This window comes from Squalius cephalus (assembly GCF_949319135.1).
Source record: "Squalius cephalus genome assembly, chromosome: 25".
Taxonomy (NCBI): domain Eukaryota; kingdom Metazoa; phylum Chordata; class Actinopteri; order Cypriniformes; family Leuciscidae; genus Squalius; species Squalius cephalus.
The window spans coordinates 27,548,084-27,574,198 of NC_137146.1; the positions used below are offsets into that span (position 1 = coordinate 27,548,084).

The 26,115-nt window shown below is 37.3% G+C and overlaps 1 protein-coding gene across 2 annotated transcripts in view; it reads left to right on the forward strand.

Moving 5' to 3' along the window:
- fars2 (phenylalanyl-tRNA synthetase 2, mitochondrial) overlaps nucleotides 1-26,115 on the forward strand; it is a 154,219-nt gene that overhangs the window by 9,945 nt on the left and 118,159 nt on the right. The window contains exon 2 of one of the 2 annotated variants that reach the window (XM_079863720.1): nucleotides 13,571-13,627. The exons of the other annotated variant lie outside the window; for it this stretch is intronic. Coding sequence (XP_079719846.1) covers nucleotides 13,589-13,627 — 39 coding nt within the window. The 5' untranslated portion in view covers nucleotides 13,571-13,588. The remainder of the gene's footprint in view (nucleotides 1-13,570; nucleotides 13,628-26,115) is intronic. 2 annotated transcript variants of the gene reach the window in all.

Sequence of the window (26,115 nt, forward strand, 5' to 3'; positions counted from 1 at the left end):
GCCCTAGCTTTGAGTGGAAAGGTCACCAGCGAGTGGCAGGTCAAGACAACAGACTGTGAAATCGTGTCATCTGATTGAGTTGATCTCTCCATTTGGAGCCCAATTAACAGAGGGAGAAGAAATGACAGCTGATTATGCCCAGGATTATTTAATGCTTTTGTTTGTTTATGTATTTATTTATCTAGTTTTAAATGAAATACAAAGTTTTTTTTTTTTTTTTGTCATGTTAATAAATTGATAAATAAGGAAGAGGAAATGGTGTCCAAAAAGTTGGGTTAAAAAATTTAGATTGATGATAATTAGTTTTCTGAAAAATGCATATTTTATAACAGAGCATAGGAGAAACTGAAGAATAACAGCACACACATAAATACATCAAGATATTATAAATAAAAAATGTATCACACTTGAGCGTTTAAAAATAACAAAAAACAAAACTTGTCTTTTATGCTGTTTTATTTGAAGGCATACAGAACAAATCTATACATTACAAACAATTCCTGTTTTTTAAATAAATGCTCTTTTGAACTTTCTATTCAAAGAATCCTAAGAAATATCATGGATTCCATAAAAATCTGAAGCAGCACAACTGTTTTCAACATTAATAATCAGATTTCTTGAGCATCAAATCATCATATTAGAATGATTTCTGAAGGATCATGTGACACTGAAGACTGGAGTAATGATGCTAAAAATTTGATGACAGGAAGAAATGCATACATTTCAAAATATCACCATAGAAAACAGTTATTATAAATATTATACATTATTTTAAATCTTAATGTATTACACAATATTACAACTTTTAGTCAAATGCAGCAAAATATTTTAAAAAATTGTCCCAACATCAAACTTCTAAACAGTTGTGCATATTTATAGATAATATAATGTTTATTTATATTTATCTATATATATAAAAAAATAAATAAAAAAATCAATCATGTATGAATAAGCCAAAAGTCTTTACAATATTGAGAAACATGTCCAGCTTTTGACTAAAACTGTGTGCATATGTCTAAATTATCCCCATGATACAGATGTTTCACATTACACACCATATCTGATCTGGACCTGTACAGTTATGTTTCACATATGTATCAGAGCTCTTTCATCAGTGCTGTAAAATATTCAGGCTGGCTTATTTAGCAGACGAAGACCAATTTTCCTGTTAAATCAAGCTTTTATGACTCCAAATGGACTTTCATGCAACTTGACAACGTCAACTGTTCCTCCATTAACAGTTTTTCATGTGACTTCTCCAAGATGCCTTTCGAGTTACTTTCACACATCTCAGTTTAAATGGCAATCTCATGTGTAGTTGAATCTAAAGAGAAGCCAGATGTATTGTTTTGTGTGTGTGTGTGTGTGTGTGTGTGTGTGTGTGTGTGTGTGTGTGTGTGTGTGTGTGTGTGTGTGTGTGTGTGTGTGTGTGTGTGTGTGTGTGTGTGTGTGTGTGTGTGTGTGTGTTGGTTTGTCACCTGGATAATATTCTTCAATTCAAAACCACATCCATTAATGCATGGGTCCGTCTGTGCATATTGAAAGTAGATCAGAGATCAGTGCTGTTTTGGCAAGACTGTCTTGTTAGATGATTCTTGTTTTCATGTTGATGACATGCCTTTTTCACTGTAGATGTTGTGGAGATTGAGACAGCTTGTTAGTGTGCTTTGTTTCTCCTTTTTTGTCTACCGATTGTCATTCTTCCCTCGCAGCATCATCGAAAATACAGAGTCTTTTTCTCTCTTCACTTGAAAATCTCTCAGTCAATCTCTTTCTTAGAGAAACAAAACTTCTCGATGACAGCTGAGGCCGCCTTCGGTTCTGTTTTATGTGTATTTCTTTCTTTTTTTTTCTCTCTGATATTTGTTTCTCATTAGTTTTTCATTAGTGCTTGATCCTGGAACAATATTCCAATCAACCAATCAGTTTTGAGGGATGAGTTTACAAGTTTAGGCTTACAACCAGAGCTTGTTGCTTCTATCATTTCATATCAGTTATTCATTTCCCTCTGATTTTAGGGATAAGTTATGTACATATGTGCTGCACACTTTCCTCTAAAGAACAAAATAAACACGCAACAAAAATGACAGCAGTGAGAAAACCGCAGTTAAGAAAACATCTGATCACAGCGATGTGGACATTTTTGCACAAGCTCTGCAATTCACCGGCATCATGATAGTTTGATTATTAAGTACATTTGAGACTGTAGACTATATAGATCTGACTATGTGAAACTATAGTTTGAATTAATCCAATTTCTTTGAAATCATAAGCATTTGTTTCATGTGTCATATATTGGAAGGGAGGCTCTCGGGAGCGTGTGTAAACACCACAGCCGGATTTTCCAGGTAAAAACGTCCCAAGTGTTTCACATCACACAGTCTTTTATTGTCTACAGGCTTTAGACTACCTCAGGCAAGGTCTTATTTTTTAAGTTTTGCTACAAGCTGTTCACACATCGGCAATAAAAAAAAAAAATGTGATTAAGACTTGACAATTCCCCTTTAAATATATATTTCTTCATTTTTTGTCTTACACATATGAAGAGAATATTTATCCCCCCCCCCCCCCCCCCCCCCCCGAGTTGTCTGTTTGCACTTGCATAAATTTCTCAAAATGTCCTGTTCTTTTTGGCAATGCTAAATTTGAAGGTTCATGCATAATATAGTAATAAAGATGTCTAGAGCAGAAGAAAAGAAGTACCGGGAAACAATAATGCCATCCTCAGGGACAGATAGAGAGCAGAACCATTAATACAGGACAGGAGAGAATTTTCCCATTAAATATATACATATCCTATAGGCTTCTGGAAACCATTTCAGTCATATGATATCATGCAAAGTCTTTTGGTATGACAGAAAAAAAAATATCGGGTAAGTTGGCTTTACAATAAGGTTTCATTCCTACATTAGTTATCATGAACCAACTATAACCCATACATCTACTGCGTGCATTTTGATTTCTAAATTTACTAATACATATTTTAAATGAATCAAAAGTTATATCTGTTTGCACAAGTTAATGCATTAGCATTAACAAAGATTAATAAATGCTGAAAAAATAGTTAATGTAAGCTAATGCATTAACTAATGCTAACAAATGAGATCTTATTGTAAAGTGTTACCCAAAATTGTTATGCTGTTAATTCACTGCACCACACTAATTCTTACATTTTTCTTTTTACATTGAATGCCTGATTTGTCACACCATTTGTCAGCTTAAGGGTTCAGTCTACATATTTTCTGTCCTGTTCGGATCGGTTAATTTTCTCCGCTCCCTGAGGACGACTTCTGTCTTTGCTCTGTCAGCATTAATGCTTTCTTTCAACTTTTATATTCTCTCTGCACTTGACATCTTTATAGTCCCTGAGCGAAGGAAAAGGTGCAGTGAAAAAAAAAAGTTAGAAAGAAAAGCTATTGGGAGACACAGGGCTATACACAGTATTATGTTGCTATATATATTATATTGATACATTATTTTTTATATTCTATATGTATTATTGACTTTAGAGGGATGGTTCGGAGTAAAATCAACCTAGGGTCCTTTGCACCATAACCTCGAGGCAAACACCGAACATTATTAAAGTTAGAGCTTATTTAGAGATATCAGCCGGATGGTTTAGTGCAGGCGCTAATGGATCCAAGGCTGTATCTGGTAAATTACCCCACTAATAATGCCCAGAATGGACCAAACTTCTACAGTAGTACAAATAGGTTCTGTACTCATAAAACGAGGCATTGGAAACTTTGTAAGTACATCAAGAGTTTATTTAAATAACACTTGCCTGATGGCTCATGCTACGGATAACCCGGACGTCAAGGTCACTTCCGTTATTTGGGAAAAGCCCGTAAAAGTCCTGGCAAAAGAGCCGTCAGGCAAGTGTTATTTAAATAAACTCTTGATGTACTTACAAACTTTCCAATGCCTCATTTTATGAGTACAGAACCTATTTGTACTACTGTAGACGTTTGGTCCATTCTGGGCATTATTAGTGCGGTAATTTACCAGATACAGCCTTGGATCCATTAGCGCCGGCACTAAGCCATCCGGCTGATATCTCTAAATAAGCTCGAGATAAATAAAAATAAACTTTGGCTCGAGGTCATGGTGCAAAGGACCCTAGGTTGATTTTACTCCGAACCATCCCTTTAATGTGTTTGCTCTGAAATGACAACTATAGGAACTATTACCTATTTTATCTGATACATTAAAACAAAATCTAGCTTGCCTAGAATGTTTTCTACACTTTTGTTCACTAAATGAATAAGACAGAATGATATTTAATCATTTAGGTAATACATATAGTAAATTATCATTGATATCCAATTACATCGTCCTAATGCATAATATGTTTGTGTGATGACTCAAACTATTTGTGGTAATGAATCATATTTCTCAGCATCAGCATTTTTGCAACTCAGTGTGAAATCAGAGGCACTACTAAAATAGCTTAAAGGGGTGGTTGATTATGATTTGACTTTTCTAACTTTAGTTAGTGTGTAATGTTGCTGTTTGAGCATAAAAAACATCAGCAAAGTTACAACGCTCAAAGTTCAAAGCAAAGGGAGATATTTGCTTTTACAGAAATCACTTTTTAAGGACTACAACAAACGGCTGGTAGGGACTACACCACATTCCACCCGGGTTAGTGACATCACCAACCCTAGAATGTACATAAACCCCGCCCCCTGAACACGATTTATAGATTATCCAGGCAAAATATGCTAATGACTAGAAGATAACTCCACATCAGCTGCATAAATTCATCAACTAACCATTCAGAAATGTTGTCTACATGTTGTCTTTTCTTCTTGAGTCTCTCCATCATTGTCTGACTCCGGTTTGAACATAAAAGGCTAAAAGTGTTTGACATTTTCAGTGTGTGTGTGTGTGTGTGTGTGTGTGTGTGTGTGTGTGTAAGGTAAAATGACACACGCTGTTGTAGCTCCGCCCACTGTGCCGGGAGCAGCAGCTCATTTGCATTTAAAGGAACAGACACGAAACGGTGCGTTTTTGCTCACCCTCAAAAAGTGACAATTTTAACATGCTATATAAAAATATCTGTGGGGTATTTTGAGCTGAAACTTCACACACACACTCTGGGGACATCAGAGACTGATTTTACATCTTGTGAAAAGGGCATTATACCATCCCTTTAATCTTTGCACTCTTGAATGAGCCGTGACACTCGCTCGAAAGTCTGCTTCCTAAACAAAATGGTTCAGTTTCGTCGTCCTCGTTTGCTTTCACCAGTACATGCTAAAAATATATATTTTTCCAAAAGGGGGATTTTTGGTTGGTTCCATTTTTTTGGTTCCACAAAGAACCTTTCATGGATCAGTTAATAACATAACCAATTTTCCAACATTTTAACAATCTAAAGAGCCTTTTGATCAATGGAAAGATTCCATGGATGTTAAAGGTTCTTCATGGAACTATCGATGCCAAAAATAACTTTATTTTTAAGAGTGTATTATTTTTGAATACTAGGCCTAAATTATGTACAACATTGTTGGCTATAATTTCAATTCTTTGTCTTTCTAATATCCTATTTCCAGACATTCATTTCAGTGTTAATTTGCAATTGTTGGGCAACTCCATAGAGGACGCAGTTCCATGCAACTTTTAGGCAGGGTGTTTTCAAGACAGCGTGAGCGTTTGTCTCCAGCTTTTCCTCCACCGTTGCCTGGTGAAGGAATTTCCCCATCATGCACTTTCACTGTTGAGCAATGGAGCTTGCATGAGTCGTCACTATCGCAGATCCTGCTGTGTCTGCACTGCATCAACTCGCCACCCACTCGCTTCTGTTAGTGACTGACTGAACCCAGAATGCACTTGAGTGCCAATGATTACTCAGCCTACATCAGTCAGCAAGCCACAAGCTGGCTATGACAAAGCTGCATGTAATGCCCGAGCGCTCAGATCACTAAACCCTGAAGTCTGCTGACTGAACTCCTGGTTCTGACGTCGACTCGGGCCACTGCCGACAGTCGTGTCTTGAGCGTGTGTGTGATTAAGTGGGTGAGGAAGAGGAGGACTGTTTCTTGTCCACTTCAGTGAAGCAGTCAGGCTTAAGTGCCTTTCATTGATTTCCAATGGGATGTTAGTTACGAGCACACATGATTTGTCCTGTGGTTGTTTGGGAAGATTAGGGCTTTCACAAGATTTAGGCTTGGCGATCTTTGTGAATCCAAGAGCAGAGACCCCATTTACACCTTTTGGTTTTGGTTTTAAACTGGATTCAAATCACTCAAACCTCATTCAGAGGTAGAATGCTTGTGATCACATTGCATTTATTGCTAGACCGTCCCTAACAACATCAAATGACTCCCTATATCCAACTTAATCAACCATTGTGCTGTAACAAGGGTTTTACTCTGTGCTGCTTACTCATATATGAATATGAAAATGAACATAAATTTGAGTGAAGTTCAAAAGGCACAATAACAGAACTTTACCAGTTTGATTGATATCAATGACAAATAAGAGTTTCCAGGATAAAGAAAAGGAAAATTACTACAGTGCTACAGTGTAATTACACAAATAATTTATTTTAATTAATAATAATTAATTAATTAATATTAATTGGCTTAGGGTTATTTGCTTGTAATTTTGCATAATTCACTGTTATTGCTATAGTAAGTACATGTAATGTGTAACAAAGACACTGTAAAATCAAGTCTTCTAAAAATTGAGTTTGTGGCAAGATCTTAGAAAAGTACTAATGTTCATTTTAATTTAATGTATTTTTGAAAAAAAAAAAAAAAATCAAGAAAACTTGAAATTTAATGTCGTAAAGTAAAAGTAAAAATATTTTCTGTACAGCTTGAAAACTTTTTCCTGAATTATTAATTTTAAGAATTATTTTTAATTTAAGAATTATTCATTTTTTGGGTGGGTTTCGGGAGTTGTAGCATATTTTACAACCTTAACTTATATTGCCTTTGTCATAAAAGTCTGTTATGTATTTTAAGTGACTTATTGACCATGACAGGGTCTGCATGGGTCCTCCTTGCTATATGATATCATTTTTTATGCAATATGCAAATTGTGGCATATTGCATAAAAAATGCTGGATGGAAAGAAACGCATACATTCTAAAAATGTGCATTGAGCTGGATCATTTTTTATCCAATAAAAAGACATAAACTACGAGGGCAACACATTTACCAAATAAATCCCTCGATGCAAACCAGCATACAGACCAATCGCATTGCACAGCATCTCAAATGTCGGTTTGGTCATTTGGAAATGCCTGAGCCAAAGTCTCTCATCAAAATGATATTCTAGCACAAGTAATTTATTATGATGGACGAAAAAAGAGCCACAGTGACTCCCCCCCCATTGCAGCAACTTCCTTTTTCATTAAATATATTTTTCACCAATTTCCCAGGAAGTGATGCTTTTAAACGATCAAGTGCTTCATTCGCAAATGTTTTATGAGATATTCCAATTTTGCACACAAGTTAAATTCGCAACTTTGTGTGGAAACAGCTATTAAATGATGTGTGTATGCATTGAATGCATACATCATTGTATACTTGTTTTAAACTGGATTTTGAAAGTATTTTTAATACAGTTCATAGATTCGGATTAAATTCGTATCATGTTGTTGACCCTGAATATCAACATGCAGCAGATCACGTACAATAAATGGGAAGTAATACACTGAAGTAGTAAGTGATGCATGTAGTCATGATTTCCTCGAAATCCAGTCATAAGTGGTCACTGGAGATGCATTTCACACACGTTAGTACCATATGTCAATGACGATCTGTCTCAGCGGACCATTTGTGATTGGATCACGCAAGATGGATGGTAATACGAGGTGTAAACAGGGCCTTAGATTTCCCGCTGTCAGTCACAGTTGAGTCGATATTACTAGAACAAGGGTTCCCGCTGATGCCAGTGCCCTGTGATTATTGTCCTTACTACATCCACTCTCAAGAGAGGTGAACGGCTGGTCATTACTCAGCGTGCAGCGTGGATTACGTGGGTTTGAACCCATTGATCTGTGTCTCCTCTGCAGTACCTGGAATAATTCAAACCGGGTAGAGGCTGTGACTGGATCCATAATACGCCTTCCATCGTGGCTTCTCGCTAAACAAGTTTTCTAGCTCTTTCTTCTGTTCTTTCTAGACCGTGTGACATTTTGTCATACCGTGTTGAACATTTCATTGATTTCATTGTGGTGTTGATATTCACTATGCCACACTGAATTTCAGCTGACGAATCTCAAGGGACTCGCGCCAGACTTGAGAAATGCTGCAACGTCTAGAATTTCATTTATGCTAAGACCTGCTAAGACTTGCTTTTGCCAGGAGCATGACACAGGTCTGCTTTGAAACCTTGGTAGAGGAGAAAAACAATAAATTGACTTACTAAAAAGGTGGCTACATCCTGTATACTGTGGATGAATGGATGCCTTGGGAAAATGTGCTTGCCGAAGGGAAATTAGTGTTCAAAATGGATTTGTGTTTGTTCTCATGACTTAATTGCTTTTTCGGTTCATGGTTCGACTTCATTCAAATTACTATTATTATTTCATATTTAGTTTTTCAAAAATATGATAAAGACACAATTGTAACTGGAGGAGGGACAATCAAACTTGTTCATGGTGTACTATTAAGCTGCACAGATTGAAATTGGGCATTCAATTATATGGTACCAGTAATTCCTTATAGTAATAGTCCACCCAATAATGAAAATAATGCTATCATTTAATTGCCCTCGAGCCATCCTAAGTAACTTTCTTCTTTCAGCCGAACATATTATCCTGGCTCTTCCCACATTTGTAATGGCATTGAATAGCACCGAGTTTTTGAGGCTTCAAAAAGCGCTTCCATCCATCTTAAAAGTAATTCATACGACTCCAGTGGGGTGATAAATGCCTTCTGAAGCAAAGCGATGGGTTTTTGTGAGAAAAATGTCAATATTTAAAACTTTATAAACTATAATCACTGGCTTCCGGCAACAGCTGTATGTGCATTCATGAGAGAGGCAAGTTCTGGCGGAAGGGTGACCTCCTTTTAAGACCGAATGCACAGACCGAATATACTGACACACATTCGGTTTCTTTCTCAACTATTCACATAACCAAGAGAATACTTGTCGAGATGGGTATTTTGACATCATTTTGTGTGTATGTGTCCGTTCAAACGCAAGTAAACACGAAAGAGGAATCAATTCAGTGTCCAACCGCGGGGCCTGGTCCGTACGGATCTACTGCAATCCGTTGCACCACTGATAATTACACTCTAAAAAATGCTTGGTTGTTTTAACCCAACTTTGGGTCAAATATGGACAAACCCAGCCGTTGGGTTAAATTTTTAGAGTGTAATGAACACACTTATCATCATGACTGCTATCTTACCAGAGATGGAGACACATCCTACTCCAGTAAGTAAACACGTCCCTGTCCCCAAAAATGTTGGTACTCAAAAGCTCTTCCCTCCACGTTTTCTGCTGCGCATCTTTTGTTTTAAAGGGGTGGTATAATGCCCTTTTCACAAGATGTAAAATAAGTCTCTGATGTCCCCAGAGTGTGTATGTGAAGTTTTAGCTCAAAATACCCCACAGATATTTTTATATAGTAGGCCTATATTAAAATTGTAAATTTTTTAGGGTGAGCAAAAACGCACCATTTTGTCTCTGTCCCTTTAAATGCAAATGAGCTGCTGCTCCCGGCACACAGGGGGCGTAGCTTCAAGAGCTTGTGTCCTTTTACCTCACACAGACATGCACTGAAAATCTTAAACACTTTTAATCTTTTATGTTTAAACCGGATTCAGACAATGATGGAGAGACTCAAGAAGAAGTGACAACATGTAGAAGCAACAGGACATTTCTGAATGGTTAGTTGATGAATTTATGAAGCTGATGTGTAGTTATCTTCTAGTCATTGATTAGCATATTCTGTCTTGATAATCTATCAATCGTGTTCAGTGGGCGGGGTTTATGTAAATTCTAGGGTTGGTGATGTGGTGTAGTCTCTACCAGCCGTTTGTTGTAGTCCTTAAAAAGTGATTTATTTAAAATAAAATATCTCCCTTTGCTTTGAACTTTGAGCATCGTAACTTTGCTGATGTTGTTTATGATCAAACAGCAACATTACACACTAACTAAAGTTAAAAAAGTGAAATCATAATCAACCCTTTATTTTATTTTATTTTATTTTTTATATTCCCAAATTAGCATTCATGCCTAATGTCATTTGATCAAAGTACTGAGATCTGTTGATCAAGAAGGAGAACAGCATGAAAATGAAGGCTCGGGGTATTGTGGAAGTGATGTTGAAGCATTGTTTACAACAGACTCCAATTTTGCCACCATCAGGTTCTCTGCATTGAGACGGGCAGCAGTGCTGGCCACCTTGATCAGTTTATTCAAGCGTTTTCAATCCCCCGAACTGTCGTCGCTCGCACAGCAGAGGAAAGCATGCTTAGGAAAGTACGCTGACCATCACAGTGTGGTCAAATAGGTCAAATTGAAAGTAAAGCCCTACTTGGAAGCTGTTTTCCAACTTTGTTGTTCCTAAAATAGCTGTTGCTGTTGAAGCCATGACCTAGCGGTTGGTGCACATACTTCAGTAAATTGAGCTGTGGTCCTCAAACTTGTTGTTTTAACCCAATCTTTTTCTGAAGTGGTTTTCAGCTCAACAATTCTCCTGTGTGATGGGTGTATGCTATCCGCAACAGGACTCCTAACAGTGTATTTCACAGTCCAACACGATCCACTCAGTTTGTTCAATGAGAAATGTTGTTATTAGTCTGGCCTCAGTCTTTTAGCACAAATTAAACTAGTCTATCTTCACTCTCGGCCCCCAGGCGGTGCATCAGTCAGACAAGGAGCTTCTGCATTTAAAACCATTACTGCCATGAACATGTAATAGAGTAAATGGATGATCGTCCTGAAAGAACCTGGCAGTTTTTCAGCATGATGGCCTCTCGGCATTTGTCAAAGGAAGTGAACGTATTTTCAGCAGATACTGTGGGAAAGAAATGTGTGAATTTATAAATGTAACACATTTTGAGAGAAATGTAGCAAGTCATCAGAAACAGAAGTGTGTATGCAGTGTATATTGTTAAATACATTTTCTTAAAACACACCAAAAACAAGGTCTGGATCATTTTTTGTTGAACTAGTAGGTGTTTTAAGTGAATACAACTCCCCTAAATTGGTTAAGTTAAGAAAATGTCAATTGGAAAAAATACCTAAGGCAGTTGGGCTGCAAACTTCCAAGGGGGACTAAAAAGTATATAAATGAATCAATTATTATCAATATATTTAAATAATGAAATATAATATGATAAAGATAATAAATAATGACATTAAAACAATAGAAATATTTAGTTTTTTCCTCAATAACTTGTTTTCAATTGAGGAACTCATAGAGTTCTTGACACTTCTGAAGTCACAAAATGAATCCTGCCTAATTCATTTAATATCAATACTCCTAGTTTCTGTTAATAAGTAGATTTGCCATAATTATGGCAGAAATACTGGAAATAGCTTAGGCTTCAAATATTGAGCCTTCAAATATTGTGTTGGCCAATGGGGGCTCGAGTCAAAAAGGTTGAAAACCACTGACCTAAGGTGATAAAAATCAACTAAAAGTAGCCAGAGATTATACTAAAATCATTTTGATGACTTGTACCAGTGTAAAACATGGGCTCAGCTCTCTTACCATCTGTGCAAAACATATTTCTTATTCATGCCTTCATTGCAATGCTTTGTTTTCCTGAAGCAGTTATAATACAGCATATTTAGATGTGGTGGTCTACCACCTCGACCTGAATACATGATGTTGGAGTTTGTGTGTGCAAAAGTTGTTCCCAAGAGGATAATTGTGTAGCCTGGAGCTTTAATCACTTTTTTTGTTGGTTTAGCAAGGAGTTAGTAAATACATTACACCGTGCTGCTTTGAGAATGTCCTTCTGTTGGAGTTGTAGCATTTGTTTAGCTGTCATTGAGACAAATTAGCAGGTGTGATAATTGTTTTAAATTGTCTGAGATATAAACCCATAAGAAAGCCTGCTGAGAACAGCTAACGAACAAAGCCATAGTCCATCTCCACATACTAATTTATTAGTAAGCTTATTAATGTGCAGATTCACCTTGGGTGTCTTCAAGCTGAAGTGTCTTATTTCTTTGATTATGAAGACCCCCCCCAAAAAATGTTCTATTATTTTAATATGAGGAGACAAGTCATTTAGTAGGTTATTTTCCCTGAAAGTTAAAAAACTGTGACTGTTTTCACCACAGAAAATATTTCTAAGGTAATTGCGACATTTTCTCTCATAATTATACATCTCACAATTCTGAGAAAAATGTCAGTTTTTATATATCGGAATTCTGATTTTATTTTCCTTCTATTTTTATGTCGCAATTGCCTTTAATTATTTTACTTAGTGGAAACAAGCTTCCATAGCATTGATTATCTGGTTTGTGGAGGGTAAAAGAAATCATTGTGTCCTTATCTTCATATAGAGATCCTGTTGCCCATCTACGGTCTTTGTCATTAAAAGTTGGCAAGTAGGCCAAACATAAAATAAAGGAACTTGTTATTGCCAGCCATACCACACATCTCCTGTTGAGAAGCGTGCTAATAAATTGAGTGGATGTTATCGCAGTGGTCCGACTGTGGGGAGCGCTCCTCTCAGACTTACAGAGGCTTGTTGCTCTGTAGGACGCTCCCATCTGCTCCATATAGCTCTTCCTGGCCCTGCTGGTTCTCCTGCCACAGCCTGTGCCCATGAATAGTGCCCAACATAGACACCTCAGTGCCAGCTTGCCTTGTGATGTAACATGGGATGTGTCCCCTGCCAGCTCGCCATTCACTTCCTCTTACAATCGGTTCACACATGGTGCGGTTTCATTGCTTGAGTCATTGAGTGACATTTAGACGCTCGGCCACTGTGGGCCTGCAATCCCCTTGATGTGGCGTGATTTCAAGTGATTATTTATACACTCGCGCTTTGAATGGGTCACATAAGGAAGATTTCAGTTCTGAAAAAGGGTGTTTGTTTTTAAGGTGGCAAGATGTGGGCAGCAGCTCTGAGAAAGAATAGTGACAAAAATGAGTCTGAAAATGACTAAACGCTTCTTCGTTTGCATGAGTCATCCTTTGATCTCTTGATTTATAGACTGATCAGATGGATGAAGCCAAATTAGAGCTTAATCATCAATCTTTGGGAATCATATCAGTGACACTGCCTTAACATTACTGTACTCTGTATCTCATGTTAATGGTGGGAAGACCTTAAGAGTCTTGAAAATAATGTTCTTCAGCATGGCCTACTAGTACTTTATTATGCTTTTCTATGTACTTTTCTATGATAGGGCAAATGTAAGTCTTCTATCACAGTGGTTTTGTATGCTACTTTTAAATGCCTAGTTCAAATCCTCTAAAATTGTGAATTCTGTCATCTAAACAAACATTTAGCCATTTCTGTTGGGTAAAGAAGTACAAGCAATAACACATCACATTATGGAAGTAAAATGGATTGTGAATCTCCTTTGCAGATTTGAATTCTTTGTAGCTTAAACATGTGGCTTTTTTGTTTTTCAGTCTACGGTTTAATCAAGTATGGAAGGGCTCATTTTTACAGCAAAAACAAGAGTGAAGGTGAGTGAGAGTTTGAATTTAAATTGATTAAGACCGGAATGAATAAACCAAAACAAGGTCTTCATCATTATAGATGGAGGCTGGTATCCTAACAAACAGGGTCACTTGTAGGGCCTGTTGATGCAGTGTGCATGCAGGACAACATTATGAACTAAGATGAATTATCATAAGGGCATTGTCATTGTGTATCTGACTTTGGAAGTTTCAGAATGAACAGAATAGAGAGGGACTTGCATGATAGATGTGCAGGCAGGCTGTTCCCAAACGATGAGGGATACAAGTCTCAAGACGATGCAAATCTAAAGGCTGGGAATCAGGCCAGACCACCCCATGGCCAATTGGGGCGCCTTATCCTTGGTGCATGGGGCTCTTGGTAGTCCCGGCGGCTACAGCCGGCTGACTTCACATCATCTAGACAGTCTTTGGGCAAGCTGGGGCTTTTCAGGCTCTGAGGAAGTCAGGTCAAGTTTGTATCATGTTGGCATCCCTCTCAAGGGTTCTCAGCTGAAAGCTTTGAGCTTAATGCAATGTTGCATAAAGATGGATGCTGCCAACAGAAATTAAGAGACTATAGCTCAGTTCCAAAAACCTGAGGTACCGTTTACTGCCTACATAGGCAGCATTGCAATAGAAATAGAACCCGACCGCATAAGTGACTGATTTGGACCCCTCTACATATGCATCAACTCTGGAAACCAGACTTGATGTGAAAAGAATTTAGCATGTTGCTAAGCAAACAATGTGATACTCCAATAAGCATTACAAATATCACAAATGGCCATCTTCACATGAATCACACTGGAAACCCGGGCCAAAGACTTTAGATATGCAAAGACGGTGCACAAGAATGGGAGAAAGTGCGATGCTGAATGTTTCGGTATAAGACCCAATCGCCTATTGGTAAAGTCATTGTGTGTTCTGTGTTTAGTGTTCTGAGACGCACGCTTATGACTGCACATGCACATTGGCTGGTTTAGCCCTGTTTTTTTTTCCTGGTTTTTTTACATGATTTTTAGAAGGAACATTTCTGTGACAGTTGTTGTCAGATTTCATTGTTGATTTCAAATATGAAATTTATTGTAAGCATGGTGAACAGCTTTTTAATTTGATGTTTCCCCATTTTAAGAGATTGGAGCTGAGCCAAGAGACATTTCAAAGATGGCCGCCGAGTGAAATGTCTTGCTTGAAAGGGTCTTTGGTCCGACTCACCATTGAATCCCCTACTGAAAAATACAGCTAAAACCAGCCTAAGCTTGTTGGCTGGTCTTAGCTGGTTTAGAAGGCTGATTTTAAAGGGGTTTGGCCAATTCTTTAGATGGTCAGGTTGGGAGACCAGCTGACCAACCTGCTAAAAGCAACTGAAAACCAGCTTGACCACCAGCTACATCATACAAATAGCCTTATTCACATGAATCACACTGGAAACCCAACACACCATTGATTTCAATATAATTTGAAGAGAACATGTTGCTAAGCTAACAATGTGATGCTCTAAAAGCATACCAATTGCATACAAGTATCCCTCTTCATGTGAATTGCACTGGAAACCTGATTTAATTGCAAAATAATTTGAAGTTAACATTTTCCTAAGCTAACACGGTGAAATTCTGCATAATAATATTCCTAAAATGCCTTAAAATGCTGCCTAGGTAGGCTTCTCACTAGGTTTTGGACAATAGTTTATGTCAGATGCAATTTATGAGCTCAGTATATTATAGTCAGTTTATAAATAATGAATGCTTTTTTTTTCATATTTAGAGACAGTGTTCATTTTCTTTCTCCTCAGCCTCTACATTCTCCAATCACACGCTTCCGTGAGCTTATACCTGTTTTCTGCCAGCGTGACCCCACCCACACACTTCCCCAACCACACACCAAGCTCCCAAACTCCCATGTGCTTCTATTTTTGTGTGGCTTTACCATTCAAGACAGTTTCCTTTCGGAACTCAGCCAGCAAGGGTCGGTCCTTTTAAGCAGAAGTTTACTTTAACTTTGGTTGTTTATTTTATATCTTAAACACCTGTGGAATCTGTAATGGGCACATTTTTAAGCACTATGTCCCTCTCGTCTTGGCTGTGTTGACTTTGAATGCACACTTAAAATGTGGAGAAAACCTTTTTCCGAGCCCTCAGGACTGTTACACCACAGTGTCTTTGATCTTCGCTCAAGGAGAGATGACTGAGCTAGCATCTCAGCGGAATCCCGACAAAGACGGTCCTTTTGACTGTTTCTCAAATGAGTTCTAGACAGCGATGGAAAGAGACATAAAGGGAGGAAGGCATTCCCCAGAAACGGCCTTCTAAATTCAGCCTCGAGAGACACAGAGTGGATTAATGTAGTGTGTCAACACTTTGTTGCAAGCTCAAGGATTTCTGTTCAGTTCCCTCTAAGCCTGTTGCTTCAGTGTGAAACCTATTGTTTCCATTGGTGATTGTTAATATTAGGTAATTAAGTCAATATTAGGAATGCACCGATCATGATTTTTCATGGCCGATTACAATTGCAGATTGTTTTACAACCAAGTGGGCCAGTTCCGATACCGGTTGCCAATGTTTTCTCTTTGTTTGATCTAATTTGATGTTTATTTGCTCTATTACAGACCAAACTGGCCGTAAACAGAAAATATCTGTCGCCATTTTGAAATTAGAGGCAACCACTGCATTTTAATTATGATCCAAGCAAAGATGCTACACACATGCAACATGAGCAGTTGTATTTGATTGATTGATTGATTGATTTAAAGCAAAAATATAATGCTTTGACTTTAGCTTTGTGAAATTATGCTACATAAAACATACCTGCACAAAACAAAAACAGCAGACGGACTGAATGAAAATGCAAATTTACTCTTTGACAGTAGATGGCGCTTATGGAACAGCAGATATGGCGTTTCCTTGGCTACCATTGTAGTCCATGAGCCAGGGGGGTCCATCGGTATCAACGGGGGGGCAAATGCTATCATTGTTTTTTGGCAAGGTATACACCCCTAGTTTTTAGAAAAATCACGATAGCAGTGCAGCGGTGGTAGCGAAATCACTTTTTTGAGCTCATGAAGTTACTAACCCCCTAAAATAAATTCCGTTTTTGAAATCTGGTGTATATCTGGTTTAGGCTCATGCTAGGGATATTATCAATATTCTATAATATGGTGCTTGGTATCGTTGGAAAGGGGACCTTTTAGGCTTTCATTTAAGCCCAGACTGAATCTGTCTGACAAACACAGAGGTCACAAGACTTCTTTAAACCAGAAATAACACACATTTTTTCACAATTTCCGCCTAAACTGTATGCTTTCTTTTATCCCTGTGGCATGAAAGAACAACATGGACACAAAACTCAACAACTTCAATACTCAAGGCACTCTGATGACTCAGAAAATGTATAATATACCCATACTATTTATTTGTGAGAGCCTTAAATTAGACTTGTGCAGCCAGCACAAGTCTTCAAAATAGAATAGAGCCAATAGAATGGACAAATAGAATACCCTATTAGTCCAGGGCCAAATGGCCTATTTATTCATGTACAGTTGTAATAAAAAGTAATTGTTTCAATAGTGTAGTCAATGGTGTTGTAAACATAACACTTGTAAGTGGTTTAACAAAATGTTTCTATCATGTATTTTGATATTCAGATATGATGTCAGAAAGTAGCTCATGCACGGAATGTTGATGGATTTTGACAGTTTGACGAGGTTTTGTCAGTTTTGTGAAAAGATTGTTGGTTCAGTTGACTGGTTATAACAACACTACCAACTATGTCATCTTCAAACAACTTCCATTGAGTTCCAGGGGTATTAAATGTAAGTACAAAATACTTTTTCTCTTGTGCTTGTGAATTGGTGGGGAATAGTAGCAGTAGCTAATGTAAGCTTGGTGTTTTTAGCAGGCTAGCTATCTAGCAGGCTAGCTAGCTTGCAGGTTAAACAGTGTAACAGTAACTGCTACAGTGCAGTCAGGGCTCTCAAGTGTCACGTGACAGTCACTCATTTCGGTCTTTTGTCACGCCCTCTCGCCACACATTGTATTTCTAACGCGGAAAAACTATTTATAATATATTTAATATGCCGCAGTGCCCAAAATGTCTCTGGCCACGCCAGTCTCATTATGGAACCGGCAGGAATCAATCGCTGTAAAAATCTATTATTGTCTATCCATTATAAAAGTGCATCTATCCATTATCCATTATAAAAGTGCATCTATCCACTATAAAAGTGCATCTATCCATTATAAAAGTGCATCTATCCATTATAAAAGAGCATCTATCAATCATAAAAGTGCATCTATCCATCATAAAAGAGCATCTATCCATTATAAAAGAGCATCTGTCCATCATAAAAGTGCATCTATCCATCATAAAAGAGCATCTACCCATCAAAAAAGGGCATCTATCCATCATAAAAGTGCATCTATCCATTATAAAAGTGCATCTGTCCATTATAAAAGTCCATCTATCCATTATAAAAGAGCATCTATTCATCAAAAAAGTACATCTATCCATCATAAAAGTACATCTATCCATCATAAAAGGGCATCTGCCCATCATAAAAGTGCATCTATCCATTATAAAAGTCCATCTATTCATTATAAAAGTGCATGTATCCATTATAAAAGTGCATCTATCCATTATAAAAGTGCATCTGTCCATTATAAAAGTGCATCTGTCCATTATAAAAGAGCATCTGTCCATCATAAAAGTGCATCTGTCCATCATAAAAGTGCATCTATCCATTATAAAAGTGCATCTGTCCATTATAAAAGTCCATCTATCCATTATAAAAGTGCATCTATCCATTATAAAAGTGCATCTATCCATTATAAAAGTGCATCTGTCCATTATAAAAGTCCATCTATCCATTATAAAAGTGCATGTATCCATTATAAAAGTGCATCTATCCATTATAAAAGTGCATCTGTCCATTATAAAAGTCCATCTGTCCATTATAAAAGTGCATCTGTCCATTATAAAAGAGCATCTGTCCATCATAAAAGTGCATCTGTCCATCATAAAAGTGCATCTATCCATTAGAAAAGTCCATCTGTCCATTAGAAAAGTCCATCTATCCATTATAAAAGTCCATCTATCCATTATAAAAGTGCATCTATCCATTATAAAAGTCCATCTATCCATTATAAAAGTGCATCTATCATTATAAAAGTCCATCTATCCATTATAAAAGTGCATGTATCCATTATAAAAGTGCATCTATCCATTATAAAAGTGCATCTATCCATCATAAGTGTATCTATCCATTATAAAAGAGCATCTGTCCATCATAAAAGTGCATCTATCCATTATAAAAGAGCATCTATCCGTCAAAAAAGGCATCTATCCATCATAAAAGTGCATCTATCTATTATAAAAGTGCATCTATCCATCATAACAGTGCATCTATCCATCATAAAAGTGCATCTGTCCATCATAAAAGTACATCTGTCCATCATAAATGTGCATCTATCCATCATAAAAGTGCATCTATCCATCATAAGTGCATCTATCCATCATAAAAGTGCATGTCTTCATGTTCATTTTATGAAGTATATTTAAGTAATTTTCAAGTATATTTTTAAAGTATACTTTATGTTGTAAGTATACTAATAATGTGTACTTGTAGTAAACGTGTGTACTATTTCAATACTGCTTGGGACTAAATTGGCCCACTTTTAGTATTTTTAGTATTTGTAAGAGTAAACTAAGTACACAACTAGTTTTCTCATTTGTAATGCATCTGTACTACAAGTGAACTTATAAGTATACTAGTAGTTTACTATTTTAATACAAGTAGTACATTTTTTAGTTTATGAAAGTACAAACTGATGTGTGCTCTCAGTAAACTACTAGTTTCGTAGTTTATACTACAAGTATACTTGTAAGTTTTCTTTAATTGAACATAACGTTATACTTATAGTTTACTATTTATATATTATTTTTGCACTTGAAAAATACCTTTAACTGTTCTTTAATTTTAAAAACATTTTATTAGCTTCATGCATCCTTTTTTAATCAACACTTGAATGTCAGTAAGTTTCATAAAGAAAGGCAACATTTTAAACAAAAAAGTAGAATTAGAGTAAATTGCTATACACTACCAGTGGACTAGCCTACACAAAAATTCAGATATGCAGAATTAGAAACATATCTGTTTTATATCAATATTCTAATCAATATTTTCAAACAATGTAAGTTTCATAAGACTGTATATGAAAAACTATGTAAAAAAAGTATATTTAATTGACTACTCAATCAAAAGAGTTAACACAACTACAAGACAAGTATACTTTGAATTCTTAATTATTCTTTTAAGTATATCTGGATCAAAAGATTGAGTTCAAGTACAGGCCAAATATACCTGGGCCCGTATTCATAAATAATCTAATGCAAAGAGTAGCTCCTAGTGACAAAATTCTAAGAAAATTCTTAGAAATGTGGGCGTTTACTCTTAAAATTAAAGAAAAAATCCCAGTAAAGAAAAAAGTAATTCAGAAAGCATCTTAACCCTTAAAAGAAGTCTTAAGGTCAAAATTGTAAGGAGTACGGACGAGGACTTTTCAGAGGCTGAAGAGATTCTTTAGCAGAGGAGAACATGGCAGAAAGACGAAGAGGGAGAAAAAATGTGTTGCAGACAATGGATGACAGTGAGTTAATAAGACGCTATAGATTAGATCGTGCAGGGATCATGTTTGTGACTGATCTTAGAGACGCGCTAACATCTCCGACACAGTGCAGAAATGCCATAGCGCCAGAAATGAAAGTAATCACTACATTACGATATTTGGCAACTGGGAAAATGCAACAATGCAGCAGTGTGTAATGTACACAGTCACATGTCATTTCAAAGTGAAGGCTTAGAATAGACCCTATACTTTTCACTCTTTTTTTCCTTCTTGGACAACCAGCCAATCACAGTCTTCAAAAGATTGTGTCATACATAGCAACGGGGTCAGCCCCGCCTCCTCACTAAGATGAAAGTTTTTGTCTTTTCCTTGCTCAGAGTTGCTCTCAGATTGGCCCCGAATCGCTCTTAAGCTAAGACTCTTATGTAAAAGTTTTTAAGCTAAATTAAAGGACAAGTTCGGTATTTTACACTTAAAGCCCTGTTTTCAGATCGTTTCTGATGAAATAGAACAGTTAAGATTTCGGTTTAAAATTTTAAAATTTAAAATTTTCGGTTTCTGGGGTAGCACCCCCCCACCTCCACAATGGCTGCATAGGTTCACTGGAACAATCCTTCCTAAAACGCATTAAACAAAAATTGCAGCAAAAGATGCATAGTGCACCTATGCAGCCATTGTGGAGGTGGGGGGGTGCTACCATAGAAACCGAAAATTCTCGGGACAGCAACATGTGTCCAAATTTCAATCTTAACCATTCTATTTCATCAGAAACGATCTGTAAACAGGGCTTTAAGTGTAAAATACCGAACTTGTCCTTTAAGAGTTTTCTGAGAGGATTCTTAGAATCTTTATGAATACGGGCCCTGGACTTTTCTCTCAGTATAAATCAAGTACATAAAAAGTAGACTGAAAGTATACTTTCTTATTTTAAGTTTAAAAGAAGTATACTAAGTGTGAAAAACACCAAGCTTACATTAGCTACTTCTACTATTCCCCACCAATTCACAAGCACAAGAGAAAAAGTATTTTGTACTTACATTTAATACCCCTGGAACTCAATGGAAGTTGTTTGAAGATCATAGTTGGTAGTGTTGTCATAACCAGTCAACTGAACCAACAATCTTTTCACAAAACTGACAAAACCTCGTCAAACTGTCAAAATCCATCAACATTCCGTGCATGAGCTACTTTCTGACATCATATCTGAATATCAAAATACATGATAGAAACATTTTGTTAAACCACTTACAAGTGTTATGTTTACAACACCATTGACTACACTATTGAAACAATTACTTTTTATTACAACTGTACATGAATAAATAGGCCATTTGGCCCTGGACTAATAGGGTATTCTATTTGTCCATTCTATTGGCTCTATTCTATTTTGAAGACTTGTGCTGGCTGCACAAGTCTAATTTAAGGCTCTCACAAATAAATAGTATGGGTATATTATACATTTTCTGAGTCATCAGAGTGCCTTGAGTATTGAAGTTGTTGAGTTTTGTGTCCATGTTGTTCTTTCATGCCACAGGGATAAAAGAAAGCATACAGTTTAGGCGGAAATTGTGAAAAAATGTGTGTTATTTCTGGTTTAAAGAAGTCTTGTGACCTCTGTGTTTGTCAGACAGATTCAGTACTGGGCTTAAATGAAAGCCTAAAAGGTCCCCTTTCCAACGATACCAAGCACCATATTATAGAATATTGATAATATCCTTAGCATGAGCCTAAACCAGATATACACCAGATTTCAAAAACGGAATTTATTTTAGGGGGTTAGTAACTTCATGAGCTCAAAAAAGTGATTTCGCTACCACCGCTGCACTGCTATCGTGATTTTTCTAATACTAGGGGTGTATACCTTGCCAAAAAACAATGATAGCATTTGCCCCCCCGTTGATACCGATGGACCAAATTTGGGGCCCTGGCTCATGGACTATTGTACACAAAGCAGCACTGCCCTTATAAACACTGCTTTAATAGAGTTCAACAGTTCCCGCCCCGTTTTTTAGCAGCGCTGGTATTATTATTATTATAAGTATTTTTTCCATTCATTTAATTATTTGTTAAAAAGTTATAAGCGGTGAACCAAGCTAATCAGTGAATCATAATATTACAAGCTTTGGTTTGAAGCAAAAAAATTGCACAAAATGACAAAAGTATAATGTGTACAAATGGCTTTAGTGAGGGACAGAACTACAAGCATTGTGAACAGCATAATCTTATTAAAAACAATGGAGAAACATAACACTTCTCATGTACAAAAGTTGATTATATATATACAGTAAACAGTATATTTTAAGCTAATTGCAAAATATGCACATATTTAAGTATTTTAAAAGGCTAGAGAGATTACATAATTTGCAGTGCTGCATGGGTGTGGGCGGAGCTAAAGAGATATGTTTTAATGATTGGTGTGTTTTTCTGTACAGCATCATGGGTAATGTACTTTTTCATTGGGAGTTCTGCTGTTAAATATGATTATATATATATAAAAAAAAATTAAAATAAAGATTAAACAATGCAGGCAGACGACTTCAACAGAAGCAAATACCATGGATTAACAACCTTGTAGCTCACAGAAGGCCTGTCTTTAAAGGTTTGAAAGATATCGTTCAAAATCAATTTCCCTATGGAGAAAAGGTTTTTACTTCCGGAACCCGACTGTTGAACTCTATAGGTATTATACAGAGGTATTATACAGAAAAGAAAATGCCATCAAAACTTTTTTGGAAGACAGTCAGTTCCCTTCAGAGAGACATTCATATAAACTCCCACCCCTAATTCAATATTTATATTTTTCTTCCAATATTTTGAGCATCACAAACAGTGAGCTTGCTGTGTTTGTGCGCTCCTCTCCTCTTTGCTTCCGTCTTCGTCGTGTCCCATCCCTGGCTTGTGTTGACGTCCTGTTTACCGACTTTGTAATATTTCTACACAAATGACATTTTGGGAAATGATTGCAATGCAAGTCCTAAAAAAAATATATCTGCCAAAATAAACAGACTTTTGGAGCGGAAACCGTCCGGTTCCGATTGATGGCTGGTTGACCAGTGCATCTCTAGTCACCATGAAATCAAAATTGACAATGTTTGCTTTTATGGAATATTGCAGTATTTATTGTAAATGATCTATCAGTAAATTATTTTATTCATGCGCCTCATAATCTTAAATCAAAATAACTTCCCCTCCCATCTTGCAGCGACATCTCTTCTCTGATGACGTGTTTGCTGGCGTAAGGGCGGGGCAACCTGTCACTCACATGAGATTGACCAATAGTGAACCACTGTCTTCTAACCATACAATCCATTCCCCATAGACAAAACCAAGTCTCGCCCTACATTTGTTCTTGCTCCAGAAGCCATTTCACTCAGATATACGTCACAATAGGGAAGAAAAGACTGTCGCAACTTCCGTTTCATGCCGACTTGAAAAAGAAACACAACTCTAAAAAGAATCCCAACAACCAAGAAAAGGACAAAGTCAAGCTACAAGTGTAAAGTGTCTAGTAAGCGGACTAGTGCATTCAGAGCTGTCGCAGCCGTCATTTTTACCATTATTTTATCAGATGTGACAGTTCATAATGCAGAGCGCACAAACAGAATGCATCTGGGGAAGTGACGGGCTCAGAAGACTAGGGGGTTGGTTGAGGACGACACACACACACACACATAGGGCTCAGATGAATGGAGTGTGCAGGCTGAGATGGTCTGGAGGAGACGGCAGCTGCCACACATTTCCTGGCTGCTCATAAAAGTTTACCTTGTTTGCGCTTTTGCTGGCACCTACTCAAGGCTCTGACAGCCGTGGTGGCACGCTGGTCCTGAAAATGCACTTTTTATTGCATTTATATCCCTGTCAGAGCTGCTTTAGGAGTGAGTGTGTATGTTATAAGCTTTCACAGTATTACAAAAGCGAAATGAAACTCTTTCTAAAGAATGGCTTCATCGTGCTCTTAAAGGGAGTTCACCCAAAAAATTAAAGGTCCCGTATTATGCCACTTTTCACAAGATGTAAAATAAGTCTCTGATGTCCCCAGAGTGTGTATGTGAAGTTTTAGCTCAAAATACCCTACAGATCATTTTTTACAGCATGATTAAATTGTCATTTTTTGGGGCTCGAAAAAACGCGCTGTTTTAGTGTGTGCCCTTTAAATGCAAATAAGCTGCTGCTCCCGGCACAGGGGGCGGAGCTTCATGAGCTCGCGCTCAGTCTCTCAGGACAATTTCATCTCACGGAATGATGATGTTAGGCTTGTTTGAGATGAGCAAAATCTGCGCAGAATCGATCACCGGTGATCAACGCGAGATGCATGCCGGTTAGAAATGTGTCCGAGTGCGGTCCGCCTTGCTCTGATGTCATGCTGACGTATGTCAAAAATCTCTCGCGAGCGCAAGGCGCACCTGTCGGATTCTGCAGTCGCGCGCAGTTGCTCTCTACCGACTGCGCTGATCAAAAGCATGATGGGAAACGACTTGCTGACGACACAGCTTAATGTTCATTGGTTTAAACAACCGTGATGTATTGTTCTCTTTTAAAATGTTTGATTGTAAAACTCTGATATCATGTTTTATGTGTATACGTTATGTGGTAATATTCCCAAACTATCTCAGTGCGATCTCTATGGGTTATGCAATGTCATTTTTATTAAAAAAAAGAAAGAAAAAAAAACACATGTCTGTATTAAAGAAAAAAGACTGATAAACATGTATTTGGAATGGAATTAAATAAGTAGGCTACTTTGGGTGTCTTGTTCATTATATTTATTTTCATATAAAAGCAACAGAACTTAAGTTCCATCCAGTTTATTAGCAACACTGTGCACGAACGTGAATCCCGTGAATCCCGCGATATTCGTCTTTGATCTCACAGGTGTCAGATCCACTGCGAGAAGAGAAAACTGTCTGGCTTGCCTGCGCTTTTTTCACTCCTCCTCTCACTGCAGCCGCCTACTCTCGCGTACATTTCAGGCGAGGCGCATCTCAAAGAAGCCTAATATCAGAAACTCTCAGTAACGGTGTTCATTTCGAGTCGGACAATAATGCCTACAGAGTCAGAGTGCTGTATGGATATGGAACAGGTATAGTAGTTTAATTACGGTTATAACGTATTTGTCATCTGCTTGTATGTATCCATTATTAATAGCCTACAAGTCTGCTGTTTCGGACCAGGTCCAAATGATGATCAAATATATGAGTTTAATAAAGTGTATTGTACATCACACAAAAGATGAAGCGTCAGTTTTACTTCAGAAAATCTCCGTAAGAGCTGAGTAAACACAGTATAAGAAGAATGTGCGTAAGTACATAAACAAATTTCGGTAGAGTTGAGGGAGCATTTTCTTTAAAAACAAAATAATTCCACCTCGTCTTCAGCGGCTGCCTCAGATTTCGGGAGTAAATAGAGAGAGCTATGTGGATTAATACATCCAGCCACACAACACCTACAACGCTTGGGAGACATTCTCGTCAGTGCAGCAGTTGTGAACTCGATCAGGGCGGGGCTATGTTAGAACGGCAGTGTCTGTCAACACTCGTGGGCGGGGCCTGTGCTGTAGTGACGTCACTAAAACAGCATTCTGAAAACAGGTCGTTGGGAGACACTGCTGATGATTTATGGGGATTAATAAAAAAGGAGTGAGTGGATTTTTATCACTATTGGCTGGTTGTGTACACACACTGCCAACACACATTTATGTCCAAACAGCATGCAAAAGTGAATTTTGCATAATAGGGGACCTTTAAATTCTGTCTTTAATTACTCACTCTAATGTCGTTCCAAAACCAGTAAGACTTTTGTTCATCTTCGGAAATACAAATGAATATCTTTTTAATGAAATCTGAGAGCTTGCATACGAAAGAAGACGAGGCTTCA